Source organism: Cynoglossus semilaevis, unplaced genomic scaffold (assembly GCF_000523025.1).
Source record: "Cynoglossus semilaevis isolate Cse_v1.0 unplaced genomic scaffold, Cse_v1.0 scaffold1319, whole genome shotgun sequence".
Lineage (NCBI taxonomy): Eukaryota > Metazoa > Chordata > Actinopteri > Pleuronectiformes > Cynoglossidae > Cynoglossus > Cynoglossus semilaevis.
The window spans coordinates 71389-86574 of record NW_007585134.1 but is presented as its reverse complement, the minus strand read 5'-3'; the positions used below and the strand labels follow the sequence as shown (position 1 = coordinate 86574).

At 40.7% G+C, this 15186-nt stretch overlaps 1 protein-coding gene across 1 annotated transcript in view; it reads left to right on the top strand.

Moving 5' to 3' along the window:
* Window positions 1-15186, top strand: part of LOC103398858 (protein patched homolog 1-like) — a 99678-nt gene that overhangs the window by 26716 nt on the left and 57776 nt on the right. The window contains 7 exon segments of the mRNA NM_001328242.1: window positions 5402-5591; window positions 5776-5845; window positions 5970-6061; window positions 7845-8043; window positions 8938-8955; window positions 8958-9058; window positions 12931-13078. Coding sequence (NP_001315171.1) covers window positions 5402-5591; window positions 5776-5845; window positions 5970-6061; window positions 7845-8043; window positions 8938-8955; window positions 8958-9058; window positions 12931-13078 — 818 coding nt within the window.

The window sequence follows — 15186 nt, the reverse complement described above, 5'->3', positions numbered from 1 at the left end:
CGGGACAGTCTGCAGGGGCCGATGGGCCGTTTTCACCCGCACAGTGTGAGTTCTCTGGTCGTGTTCGATGATCGGACCATACAGTGTGAGCTTTGTCAATACATCACTCGTACAGTGTGTGATGGTATCAACGACAACAATTTAAAAAAATCGTACAGTGTATGCCCGCCCTTAGGTTACATGAGTACTCCGTTCTGCGCTCGATTTGCCTTTAAGACGTATTTTTGTCCACAGGTCCAGAGGTTTGGAAGTTTTTCTTGTGCTGTACTGTAATTTATCTTTATCTACTCTTTTTATTTCATTTATTTTTATTTTTTATTGAAGTAATTTAACTTACCTAAAGATTATTCTATTTAAATGTATTTCATTAATTAATTTTGTTTTATTATTTTGTTGATGGGATAAACTCTCCTCTGTAATTTTGTTTATCTGATTGAATGCACGTTAAAGATAAATCTAAAAAAATAAATGTTACTCAACAGTTAGTACTTGTAATTTTTCACCATGTACGTTTTTACTCTTACTAAAGTAATTATTTGGATGACTACTTTTTACCTCCACTTGAGTAATATTTTTCTGAAGTAACTATAGGTTTACTTAAGTACAATTTATGGCTACTCTACCCACCTCTGCTCCCAACACCCGGAGACTCTGCATATTGTCGATGCAGGACGACTCAGACGCATGGCTGTCGATTTTTTAGTGGTCAAAAATCCTTTTTATTTCTCATTTTTTATCGATACAGGCAAAACACACACTCTCTCTGCAAAACAACTTTACGGTTGACCCAGAACAAAAATAGTGACAACCGCCTGACTATGGAGGGGCGAACAACAACAACAGCGTCCTCCAGTGTCCAATTTAGGTCACTACCCTTCTCCACAAATCTCGGTACATATTAATCTGCGACTCCATGCACACCCATTTCACCGATATTATCAAAACCCAAGTGAAGCAAACTAATTCGGGGCTAGCCATCATTCCGGATGGATTAACCACAGAATTCCAACCACTAAATATTGGTGTTAACTGACGGTGACCATCCAGAACAAAAATAGTGACAACCGCCTGACTATGGAGGGGCGAACAACAACAACAGCGTCCTCCAGTGTCCAATTTAGGTCACTACCCTTCTCCACAAATCTCGGTACATATTAATCTGCGACTCCATGCACACCCATTTCACCGATATTATCAAAACCCAAGTGAAGCAAACTAATTCGGGGCTAGCCATCATTCCGGATGGATTAACCACAGAATTCCAACCACTAAATATTGGTGTTAACTGGGCGTTCAAAATTATATTGCGAGCTGCGTGGGAGCATTGAATAACAGAAAGCGAACACACATTCACCAAGACAGGGAGGCAACGTCGGGCGAGTTACGCCAATGGATCGTGGATGCCTGGGCTAAGATATCAGTCTCAAATGTCGTTCGAGCTTTCACGAAGGCCGGAATCATCACTGAACAACTAATTAACAGCAACGAGACTGACTCGGATAATGACGAGAGGGATCCGGACATGCTTGATTGTTCCGCATAATTGTTTCGCTGACTGTTTCGTTTTGTTTTGCTCAATGCGCCTTATAACCCGGTGCGCCCTATGTATGAAAATATTCCCGTTCATTGATAGTGCGCCCTATAATGCGGTACGCCTTATGGTCCGAAAAATACAGTTCACTAAAGACACAGACAATGTAAGAGGTGGTGAGTTGTTAAGATGCTAAGCTGTGTGGACATTGACATACCAAATAAAAACTGAGATTGCATTTGACTCTTCGTATTTAAAAAATGAATGTAAACTGCTGTCAAAAAGACATTCCCCAGCCCACATACCATTTAATGGAGGTACCTTAAATGACATGACGCAGATAAATCTGCATAGAAGTTCAAGTGTGAAGGGTGAGGGCTATAAGATTGTATTGAGACATATTTCTAACTTGTCTGTGTTTCACCCTGAAATATAGAGCATGTATCTAATATGAACATGTTCTTAAGTTTTCTTCACATGAATGCATGATATTACAATTTGAAAAACAGGGAGATGACCTGGTTCTAGGGTTCCTTCTCTGCACAGGGGTCTCAGCTGAGAGGGGGCCTAATCCAGCTAATCTGTTGTCTGCATACTCACACACGTGTTTACATGCACTCTCATATGTTATTCATATTTTATTTTGATATTCAAATGGACCTGTAAGTACATTCTTGATTTTTGATTGAACTATATTTCAGTAGAAATCTATCTCAGGTCTTCATCCTGATGTATATCTGATCAAATAATTATTTTATATGTAAAACAGATGTAAATTTGTTTACAGCATATACACGGTATAGGTGCATACTTTCTGATTTACTGTTATTTTCCATGGTATTATCATTAGTGTGTGTGATACTTCTGTTACCAGGCGTGAGGTATGTGCAGGGGGATGGCACTGCACTGTGGTGGAATAGAAAAGATCGAAAGTTGGTGTAGAGAGTTGAGGAGTAGGCCCGCCTGACAGGAAGGCCAAACTGATTGCCATCATCATCTGGCCAATCAAAGCGTAGAGCTGATTAGTTTTTTAGAAATTTACTTTCTCTCCCTTCATCCCACCACCTCCCATTCTTCTACTCTGATAATACGGGGGGCTGGGGTTAATGTTATGCAACAGGCTGAATACCCACACTAAGGGCCCTACAGTGACACTCATTGGCCTTTTTCTACCCTTTACCCAGTCTTTATTGTCTTCTTAATCATTTGTAACTATGTTTAAATGTCCATATAAACTAAACTAACAATACTATATAGAAAACCGTCACTTCTCACTTATAAGAAAAACAATTAGATATAGACAAAAAATTTGATGTGGGCACTTTTTTGCCTGCAGTTTGAATGTATAGTAAGACTAACTCTTTGGAACTAAGGTCTGGTATTTGTAGATGTCAAGGTACAGTGATGAGCGTTTATTTTCAAAACAACTACCAACAACTTCCTGTTGTTAATGTTGGAATGTGTTAGATTTCAGTGGTTTTCAAATTTGGTTTGATTCTGAAAGCAGGAATCTGCTAAGACACCAAAGGCCTTCCCAAGCACACACACTCACATAGCCCTACACATTCAAAGAGAAGTTCTCCTAAATTCTCTTCACACCAACTATCTAGATGACTTCAAAACACCTCTACTCCCGGGGAACAATAGGAAGTTTCCCAATCCGTTTCCAAAACACCTCTACTCCTGGGGAACAATAGGAAGTTTCCCAATCCGCATCCTTATAAGAAACCCGGGATCCATCCACTCCACATAACCCCCTGTTGTTGGCCGCACCATCCACTTCCTTTTTAAATAACACCTTGCTCAGTGGCAAAAGGTTCATAAACATGTCCTCCAACACTGCTGAATCATGGAGCAGCAACGTCACATAGTGGTGACTGTAGGCACAACCATGCTAATAAGATTGTCCACAAGAGGGACAACCTCTTTCCTCCATTGGTCTACCACATTTAAAACAGACACCCAGGAAGTCAAAAACCACTCCCCCCACACAGGTATAAAAGTCTACATCACTGATAATGCATTTGAAGTTATTATTGGAAGTTTCAGTTCTTGGATTTGCGTTATAACAACTGTTGTAAGAGATTTCCTAGAATACTTCTCCAGTTGTTTTATTTTGCTCGTTGGACCTGTTTGTTTTGTTATTAAATTAATTGACCATCTATTGGCTGTTTCATTCCTTGCCCGAGACCACCTTCGAGATGATTTCTTCAATTTTGGTGCTGTGAATACGGGGAGAAGAAATCTTCTAATTGGTGTCGTGCTCACAAACGAAGAAGGGCCAAATTGTTCAACTGGGCCATGAACCAGATTGATTATACCAATAATCTTTCAACTGGTGCCGTGACCCAGATTGAAATATAGCAAGAATCTTTCAAATGTAAGAGCGATGACTTCCATTCCACTCTAATGTGGTCTCAGGGTCAATCCAGGTTACCGCCAGGTCTAAATAGCAGCAGTCCATATACGATGGATGTTAATACTTGTTTATAATGGGGGATTCAAAGGTGGATAACAAGGCTCTATCTTTGTAGAAGAACACTGAAGTAGTATAATAAACATATTAGTGATATTTTCCTTACATTTGTCTCTAGTTCCCAGTGGTGGGTATATTAAGGTAATGAGAAGTGCATTTGCGAGAGAAGAGAGCTGTGTGGGGAGAGTTTTAAAGTCAGTGACACTTGGTTTTAGGTCTCAGCAGCTGAACCTGGAGCAGGACACCATCACCATAACAACACATGCCTGGGTCAGCCAGTTTTCTGAGCAGAAGGAATATGGGAATATGTGTCACTGAGGAAACACAGCTGTGTACACACACACACCACACTGCACAGGGTGGCTCAGGCTTGCATGTACGCCAGTGAATACACAAGCATGCACTCGCACATATTTTCTTGGTCCAGCTGGGTGTTAATTTTGCCCCAAGGCTGTGCGAGTGTTAACCCCAAAACATTGTAACCTTGTGAAGTTTGGAATTCTCGAAGCCTGACACCATAATGTGCTGTTTCCTTTACAGGGAGAGTACATTCCTTTGACTTCAAGTCCTCACTGTAAACTGGTGGTATTTGAAGGGCAATCTTTATTTCTATTGCATGGAGAAAGCTGAGAAACAAAATGTTTCTTCATCTCTCTATATGAAGAACAAAATTACTTTCTCCTTTTTTAAATTAATGAAGGTAAAATTGCCTTGAAAGTCAACCTCCGGAAAGCCTTGCCTTTGAGAGCTGACTCTACCAGACAAGTTGACTTGTTAGTGCATTGTCAGAGTGCGCCAGCCCTAAATCAGTTCCATGCGTGATGCATGTTTTAAAGCGAGGGGTGGTGTCATGTAGCTGTGTTCCTGGTCCTGCAGTGGAGAGCATGTCACTTCAGTTAGCCATGGCCTGTTATTAATGATGAATATTATAAAAATGATTTCAGACAGGATCAGATGGTCATGCTGTTTGGGTCCAGAAAAAAATAAATCAAGTGTGTTTTCTTCAATGCCCCGAGACATGGCCCCCTCCTTCCCTGTTCCATTGGTCTGACTGGGTGGTCGGGCCCAGCAGAAAGGCATGCTTATGTCAACTTTAATGCCATTACAACCAGCGGAATATATACAATCTCTTCCTGCGGCTGCATGAATCCAACAGAATTGTGAAATTTGATTAGGATATAATAATACACTCCAGATTTTTCACATAGTCGGCAGGTAGGGAAGAATTTGTGTTTTTGGACAATGTAGTATTCTGAACGTGCAGTCACTGAGAGAGAGAGAGAGAGAGATATTTATTAATTACTCAAAGACATCTTAAGCTAGTTCTTTACTAATCAGATGATTAAAATGTTGCACTTGTTTTAACCATCTTCTTTTTTTTTTGTTTCTGTCAGTTGGCGGACGTGTGAACCAGGAACTTAAGTACACACGGCAGAAGATCGGTGAAGAGGCCATGTTTAACCCTCAGCTGATGATCCAGACACCGCGGGAGGAAGGAGCAAACGTACTAACAGTGGAGGCGTTAGTGCAGCATCTAGAGTCAGCTCTCCAAGCCAGCAGAGTTCATGTTTACCTTTATAACAGGTGATGTCGACATAACTGCCTATTCTCTGTTTTTCTTGTCCATTTCTTAGCGCTAATTTTACATATACAGTTTTACTTCATTGGTAACAGTAACATACATAGGCACTGCATTATTTTACAATTATGCAGTCAGCACAGTGGATGTTCATGCATGACTAATTAGAAGTGTTTCTTTTCTTTACAGACATTGGAAATTAGAGCATTTATGCTACAAATCAGGAGAATTAGTCACAGAAATTCCTTTTATGGATCAGGTAAGATGCAAAGAAAATTGAAAAAGAAAAAAAAGACCTGTAATCCATCTGCTACAATCAGATTTCTACAGTTCTTTTGATCGTGCATTTGTTACTGTGTTCATTTGAATTAATATCCAATTAGATCATAGAAAAGCTACACCCCTGCCTCATCATCACCCCTTTGGACTGTTTCTGGGAAGGAGCCAAGCTCCAGTCTGGAATGGTCTACCTCCCGTATGTTGGACTCCTTTTATATTATAAAACTTAAGAGCAGTATAAGATAACATCATCCAGTGTCCGTCCAGTATTTTATCCTTTTCATCTCCCCCAAAGCTTCATCCTTCAACATAATCATTTGGCCCAAAAATACAATTTGGCACAGTCTGAGCTTTCCACAAAGTTTAACCTGACAGTAAATGAATGTTAATTAAAAGGTCCAGTAGAATCCTTTTCAACCACACGTCCACCATGTCGAGATGTTTTCTATGATGGAGTGCATGAGAACTAGAAAGAGTGGAATTCTATCTCTTTACCCTTATAGGAAAGGCTGCCCAAACATGCTTTGTGTCTGTGCGCATGTGTGTGTGTGTCTGCATCTCTCAAACTTGTCTCCTCTGAAGGCTCTATTGTAGTGGTTGCTGGCATGCGTATCACTAGCGATCGTTTCTCTCTAGCCCTGGGCCCTTCTGTTGCTAATGGCCTGCTGCTACAGTAATACTCAGCAGACCTGCATCGTTCCTCTGTGTGTACATGCACACACCGTGTGCCATTGTCATCATTGCAAATGCATGCATGCATTTTTTAAGAACCGTTAGTGTTTCATCTTGGATTTTTCATCCTTTGCTCTGGTAAAGGGACTAATAACCCAAGCCTGGTTAAGCATGTACAATGTGGTCCGAATGAGAGAAAGAAGGAGATTGAGGGAATGACAGTGTCTGAGAGAGAGAGAGAAGGATTGAGAGAAAGAGAGAGAGCAAGAGATAGAATAGAACAGAAATTGTAGAAGAAAAAATAACTTGTTCGGGGCAGGAATTAAGCAGTAGGCCATTGCTTGATGGGAATTGGTCTCCATTATATTGCGTTTGTCACTCAACTAGAAAGATTATGTTCAACTTCCAGAAGTTGAACACATTATGTCTTCTCACTGCTCATTGTTTGTCAACTGGCATCTAAGGAATCTGGTATCCTGTGGGATTTAGATTATTTTATGAAGCTGGATTAATAACAGATATTTGTGTTCAAGACATAAATAAATGTTTTTTTCCGAACTGTGCCTGTAACACAGCTGGTTACACGTTAGTTCTTCCCTGCTTCGGTGCACCGACCGTATTTGGAATGCACAGGGGAGACTTAGTGATCTGCACCAGGGCCGAACCTAACATTAGCTCCGGGGCTAACTCCCTTCATTTTTTGCTTGTCCGCAGCAAAGGTAAACAAAAACAGGGAAGTTGGGGTCTTTATTATCAGCCACACTGAGCAGTACGTAAACAGCGTTTTAACAGCTCCTCCAACTCACGATTCAACATGACCGGACTCAAGCTGAACTCAACTTTCGCTAGTGTTCTCTCTTGTGCTTGCCCCATGCACATATAGGAAAAATGAAAGGAAAGAACTACTGTCATTGTGCACACAGCTGCACACAACAAAATGTGACCTCTGCTTTTAACCCATCACCAAAGTGAACAGTGGGCAGCTTTAAGCACCTGGGGAGCAGTGTGAGGGGACAGTGGCATGCTCAGAGCACCTCAGTGGTAACTTGGCAGCAGGTGGACTCGAACCTGAAGCCTTCCAGACCCAAGCCTACCAGAAAAGTCATTGATCACTAGCGGTATGAACTTCGTAAGCCCGTAAAAATCCATAAATTAGCCGCATCATTGTTTAAGCCACAGGGTTTAATGTGTGTGAAAAGTAGCAGCTTATAGTCCAGAAATTACGGTACTTTTATGCTAACTCTTTTGTGTTGAATTGAAAGCATTTAGAAATATGTTAAAATTAAATTAAAATATTATCTTTGCAGAGGTAAAGACCCTCTTCAGTGGACAAACTTTGACCCCAAGGATTTTCTTGAAGACTTACGTAAGGCAAATTTCCCTGTGGAAGCCTTTGAGGACATGTTGGAAAAGGCAGACGTGGGGCACGGCTACATGAATAGACCCTGTTTGAACCCTGCTGACCCTAACTGCCCCATCACAGCACCCAATAAGAACTCTACCAAGGTAGTATAAGTTTAAGGTTTTTATGTGTTTGAAATGTATGTTAAAGCCAGTTGGGAAATCATGGTTTTTACACCATGTCTGTTGCTATATTGCTCTGTGTTTGTGATACATCTGTTTACTGTAGACCAGTGAAGGAAAAAATAATTTAAGATGATAAGATGATAAATAAACTAATTTTATAAAAAGCAAAGAAGAAAATGAAAATCGGACAAAAAAAAAACAACTCCAGTGTTAAACGTTAGTTAATTGTAGTTTAAACATAAATGAAACATAAAGACTTGAAAGAATAAAGAATTGTTACATTTTGGTAAGTAATACATTAAGATTTGCTGTTAAAAGCTAGCTTTTATCTATGGCTAGTTATATCAAATGGCTACACTCCTTAACTAGCTAAGCTATAAAAATGTTCAGATATATTAAATATGGGTAAGACATAAGTCATTCTTTTTCAAAAGTTGATAACATCGGCTCTGTAAATAAAGGTAATGAAATGCTAATAGTAAGCTTAATACTGCTAATAATTGGCCAAAAGCAGCAGAAAAAAAACTTGAAACCAACAATTAGCCAAATGACAGCTAAAACCAAACATCAAAAGTCATCATTTACAATGTAGCCCGAAATTTGAAAAGAATTCAAGAAATTTCCTAAACTAAGGCAATGAACTAAACAACTAAAAAACAAAGGTAACTATTCTTAAAATCCCTTAACAATAACATAGTTTGTCCAGGTAAGCTATCTTGTGGCTACGAGATAGCTTACAGATAGTGTACAGATTTACATGTGTACCTTGTGTTTATAGAGTTTTCACTTCTACCCTGGTGTATGTATTTAACATCTACATTTTCTTCTGCAGTCTGTTTTTACCTCACAAATCTTTTTCTTTTTCTTCACCAGTCATTCGACGTTGCTCACGCTTGACTGGCGGTTGCTATGGTCTGTCCAGGAAGTACATGCACTGGCAAGAAGAACTGATTGTAGGAGGGACCGTCAAGAATGGCAGGGGACCCCTGCTCAGGTAACATACCCACACTAATACACACCTACCCCAATAAACACTGCTGCAATCACTGCACCTCTTATATTTCCCCACTTGTTTTTATGCTCAGTGCAGCAACATGTTTATGAGTGTGTACACGCGTTGTGCTATAAATCTTATAGTCATTAGCAGATTCCAATGAAATTTTAGAGCTCCAGCTGCTCCTACTTAGCTTTGGCTGCTCCACTTGGACAGTGCCCACTCATACACAAAGTATACTATAGGCTGGCAAGGTAGTCCAGATATACTGCTCAAAAAAATAAAGGGAACACTAAAATAACACATCCTAGATCTGAATGAATGAAATATCCTTATTAAATACTTTGTTCTTTACATAGTTGAATGTGCTGACAAAAATGATCAATGAAAATCATCAAAATGTATTAACCCATGGAGGTCCTGATTCAGAGTCACACTCAGATGGTCTCCTGAGGGATCTCATCCCAGACCTGGACTAAAGTATCCGCCAACTCCTGGACAGTCTGTGGTGCAACGTGGCATTGGTGGATGGAGCGAAACATGATGTCACAGATGTGCTTAATTGGATTCAGTTCTGGGGAACAGGCAGGCCAGTCCATAGCATCAATGCCTACGTCTAGCATTGTCTCGCATTAGCTGGAACCCAGGGCCAACCGCACCAGCATATGGTCTCACAAGGGGTCTGAGGATCTCATCTCAGTACCTAATGGCACTCAGGCTACCTCTGGCGAGCACATGGGGGGCTTTGTGGCACCCCAAAGAAATGCCACCCCACACCATTACTGACCCACTTCCAAGTCATGCTGGAGGATATTGCAAGCAGCAGAACATTCTCCATGGCATCTCTCCATATCACGTCTCCTGATGTACTGGCCTGTCTTCAGGTAGCGCCTCCATGTTCTGGACACTACGCTGACAGACACAGGAAACCTTCTTGCCACAGCTCACATGGATGTGCCATCCTGGATAAGCTGCACTACATGAGCCACTTGTGTTGGTTGTAGACTCCGCCTCATGCTACTAGAGTGAAAGCACCGCCAGCATTCAAAAGTGACCAAAACATCAGCCAGAAGCATAGGAACTGAAAAGTGATCTGTGGTCACCACCTGCAGAATCACTCCTTTATTGGGGGTCTCTTGCTATCCATCTATCCATCCATCCATCCATTTTCATCTGCTTATCTGTTACCGGGTCGCAGGGGCAGCAGTCGCCACCCACATCACATTGCACCGTACCAACCCCCCTAAACCTTCCTGCTGGAAGGGGGGCTCTTGCTAATTTCCTATAATTTCCACCTGTTGTCTATTCCATTTGCACAACAGCATGTGAAATTTATTGTCAATCAGTGTTGCTTCCCAAGTGGACATTTTGATTTCACAAAAGTGTGATTGACTTGGAATTACATTGTGTTGTTTAAGTGTTCCCTAGTGATTTGAGATACATAGTTTAAATTACAACAAAAGCAACAAGATAAAACTCAGAGACTCTTATTGCAGGCATGGGCAAACTTTTTGTGTCGCAGGCCACAATTGTCCTAAAATTAAACATGAGGCCCCAGTTAGGAGCAGATAGATGGAGCAATGCACTAAGATAAATGACATGTAAAAGTCATGCATAAAGGCTAAAATGCTAAAATGCTTTTATCTTTTTCTAGCCATCTATTGGGGAAACGTGGGTATTGCAGGGAAAAGGCAGAAGTATAATGGTAATAATAATAAGATATAAATTATATAATTTGGAAAAGATTGATGGGTCGGATTACAAAGCTGAACGGGCCGCATCCAGCCCCCAGGCCTTAGTTTGCCCACGCCTGCTCTATTGTATAATCATTGGCTGTTCAACATATGCAGCTTAATCAACCCCAAAGCCTTGATATGCTGCAGAAAAGAACACAAAAATATACAGTCAGTTACCGAAAATAAATAAAATAATTAAATTTTATTTATTTTCCAGTGAGGTCATTGCCTGTGAACAGTTTGTATTTTTTCTCAAACAAAAAGAAAAATATAGGCAGTGTTAGGCATGTCAAAGGTTTTGTTTAAGAAGCAGAGAATGTGATTGCTGGAAAAATTTGATAGTTGAGTTCCCACCACAGGGACTTAAGTTTTCTATCCTGAGCTTGTCACCAGATAAGCACAGGAGATTTCATGCCTTAAGTAAATGTCTGTCACTTTCTGAAACTTTCCTAACAATTGTAATTATTTACATTCATCTTACTTCTCTTATTGCACTCCGGTAAATTTGTACCATTTAAACTGTCGTAGGTCAGGACTGGTTGAGGCCTCCTTTCTTGCTACTGATAATGTAGTAGACTGATAAATAAAGATTTAGTGTTGTCTCTAAGATCAGATAAAAAAAAACTTTTGGCATAGCATTTTTTTTAATAAATAATGCTTGCACAGTTAACTGATTAAGATTATTTAACATTTTAAAGGTTTACACGCATACATGCAATGTGAATTTTCCTGGCAAGATCAGGGTCATTAGTGCATGTGTGTAATTGTGTGTGAGAGAAAAAGACATATAGAGAGCACTACAAGCTAACGTCTGCTGTTTTTTGTCCCTCTTTAAGACTCGCAATAATTTAAGACTTAGCAATTATACCCTAAACACAGTGAATTCCTACATAAGCAAGCAAATATGATTGTGAGCTTTACTTGTTGTTGTCAGAATCCATAATGTAGGATCTCTCTGTATCAGTTTGCAATAATATTTTATAGACTTGGCAAACGTTTTATCACAAGCATAAACAGGTGTTATTTTCTACCACATATGAAAATCATGTCTTGCCATAGTTTGCGGGAGTATGTTTCATGACTGTGTGCAACGCTACGTTCAACAGATGCTGTTGGTCTTTATTACCTCTTGAAAGATTCTTGCTGTGCGAGGTGTCTTCAGGCAAGGACTGGAAGCAGCCGGTAGATGGTCGATTTGTTTTGATAACAAACGTCAAACAAAACAGGTCCAACAATAAAGCAAAATAAACGACTGGAGAAGTATTCAAGGAAATCTCGTACAACAGTAGTTAATATGCAAATCCTGTCAAGAATAACTTCTGACTTCTCAAGACTTCTCAAGAATAACTTCTAAAGTATCGTTAGTTGTTTATGCTTATATACCTGTATGGGGGGAGTGGTTTTCGACTTCCTGGGTGTGTGTTTAAATCTTGTAGGCCAATGGAAGAGAGAGGCTAGGCCTCTTGTGGCCAATCATATTATTGTTCTTGTTATCATGTGATGCCTGCAGTCGCCACTATGTGGCACTCTTGTTCCATGATTTAGCAGTGTTGGAAGCTCAGTGGGGGGTTATCACAAGGGAAGTGGACCGAGCCATAAAGTCCAGTCAACCACAGGTGGTCATGTAGATCAAAAGGAATGGATGGCTCTGGGGTTCCCTGTGAGAAGGTAGATTGGGAGATCTCCCATTGTTCCCAGGGAGTAGAGGTGTTTTAGAAAGTTGGTGTGAAGAGAATTTGGGGAAATTCTCTTTGAATGTGTGGGGCTATGTGACTGTGTGCTCGGGAAAGCATTTTGGTGTCTTAGCAGCTTCCTGCTGCAGACCCAACCAAATGTGAAAACCACTGAAATCTAACACCTCCAACCCCCATCTTTCGTCACTAGTTAAATTAGAAGCCTCTTAGTTTAGCGATTTCTGAAATTAGGTAAATGTTGAGGCTCTGGCCCTGTTTTGGATCTTAAATTCCTAGTATTACACCATTTTCCCTGCTTTCTCTGTTGGTTTGGTGATCCTTCTGGACTTTCCCAGGCAAACTTGATGTGGTCAATGAAGACTTGCACCCCAGTGACATGATATTCTTTCCAACTTATCCTCCACTCTCTTTCTGCCATCCTCCCTTCTTTTCTTCTTTCCAGTGCCCAGGCCTTGCAGACCATGTTCCAGCTAATGACTCCCAAGCAGATGTTTGAGCACTTTCGGGGCTATGAAGAGGTTTCCCACATCATCTGGAATGAAGAAAAGGCTGCAGCTATACTGGAAGCCTGGCAGAGGAGATACTCTGAGGTGAGGGCCAAAACTCATACTGAAGTAGGAAAGAAAGAGACCCAGGAAAGAAAGAGGCTAGAATGAGAAAAAATAAATAAATCTAGCCTAAATCCTCTACAACCTCACTGTAAATCACTGGTCAGATACAAGTCAACATGGAAAGGCCCCATCCATAGGCCAAGCCTCTGATAGAACCAGTGTGGGTGTGTGGTAAAAGGCTGCAGCTTCCTTTTTGCGTTCCAATAAAGAGGAGCAATACAGAAATAGGGAAAACATGTCTGTAATAGTGGATACTGCTCTCTCTCTTTATCTTTCTCTCTCTCTCTCGCTCCCACTCTCTCTGTCTCTATGTCTTTTCTTTCAATCAATTTTTTTTCAAATGTTACACACATTGAAACATGGCATGGCCCATGTGTCATAACTGCAGCCCATTTGAATAATGACTTAGGTAACCATGGTTTTCCATTTGTCCCTATAAAAATGCCATTTTCTAGTTTTGCTTCTTTGGCCATCCAATAACGCTTTTCAGTATTAGATGTCTGTTCTTGTCGTATTTTCAATACAACTTGTGTATTGAATCTGTGTGTCGCATGTATCAATATCTTGTGTTAAAAAAACCTCTATTTTTCCACAACTGGGCGAAGATATGTACTGCACCATATGCATATTGGCTATCAGTAAAAATGGTAACGTCTTTTCCTTTTGATAATTTCAATGCTTCTGTTAACGCCACTATTTCTGCGGCCTGAGCACTATAATTTGATGGTAATTTGCTTGTTTTCAAGGTTTCAGTCTGCGTTACTACTGCATAACCTGCACAGTTTTGTCCCATGCTATTTTTTCTGAGCTGATCCATCAACACACAATGCGTTTCCATTTTTTAGTGGCACGTCTGTCAAATCTGTTTTTGGTTTATGCATTTTCTCTGATTCTGCTAAGCAATCATGAGGTTCTCCGTCCTCAGGAGTTGGTAGTAGTGTAGCAGGATTAAGTGTTGTACATCTCTCTATTTTTATATGTGGCTGTGATAACAGAGTAGCCATGCAATGTAAATGTCTTGCTGGTGAAAAAAAAGACATTTTTGTTTGTAATATGAGTGTCACTACTGCGTGAGGTACTTTTAGTGTACTTCTGCTGCTGCATGTACTGCTTGTGCTGCTGCCACTACTGCCTGTACACATGGTGGTAGTCCCTGTGTAACAGAGTCTAATTTGCCAGAGAAAAATGCCACCAGTCACCAGGGTGGATTTATTACTGAGACTCCTCATACAACCTGTGGTATTTGATTTTGCTCTATCTGTAACTGCAGTTCCGCTGCAGGCTGAGTGCGTCGCACAGGAACACACTGTAATTATCGTCATCTTTTTGCCAATTCAGTCCTTCTTCAATTTTGGGTTTCTTTTTGTTAGCACCTTCTAGTCTTTTCTTTGCTTGTTCCAACCACTTTTTGGCCATTTCTTGTTCATCACCTCCTTCCTTCCTTTTACTCTCACCTTTAGAGTTAATTTGAAGACTAAATCTTCACATGATTTTACTTGTAATCTTCCTTCAAACTGGTACTTCTTTTTCCATTTAGTTAAATATTTTGCTGACCCCGGATGATATCTGTCTATGAATTTACCATCCCACTCTAATTCTTCCTCTTTCTTCCCCCCACAGTAATAACTACGACAATTTCCCATTGTTTATATTAACTATGCAGTTAGTGAGAGAACAAGTGTAGGAAGAATGCCTCTATCGGGCTTCAGCGGGTTCCACCGTGACAAGCTTCTATGGCCAGTATAGGACTAGACACGGTCACAGTCTGGGAGTATACCTCAGAACCACAAATAATTTTAGACTTCCACTTAGTTACTCTCCAATCGCTCTCAGATTCATTCCTAGTGTTAGTATTTGTCAGAAGGAAACCTTTTCCCACTGACCTGTGGTGCTGAGCACCGTGGTTCTTTCCTGCTTCTTGCCTGCGCTGCCTCGGATCCCGTTGGATTCAGTGAAGGGCGATGGAGGACATTAACTGGCCACGGTGAAAGGTGGACTTGAATTGCTGTGCACAGACTTCAGAGGCGTCGTCCCGCACGTCACCCGTTGAGATCCGGCTCGAAGGACCAAGATGTTGGTGCCGAAAA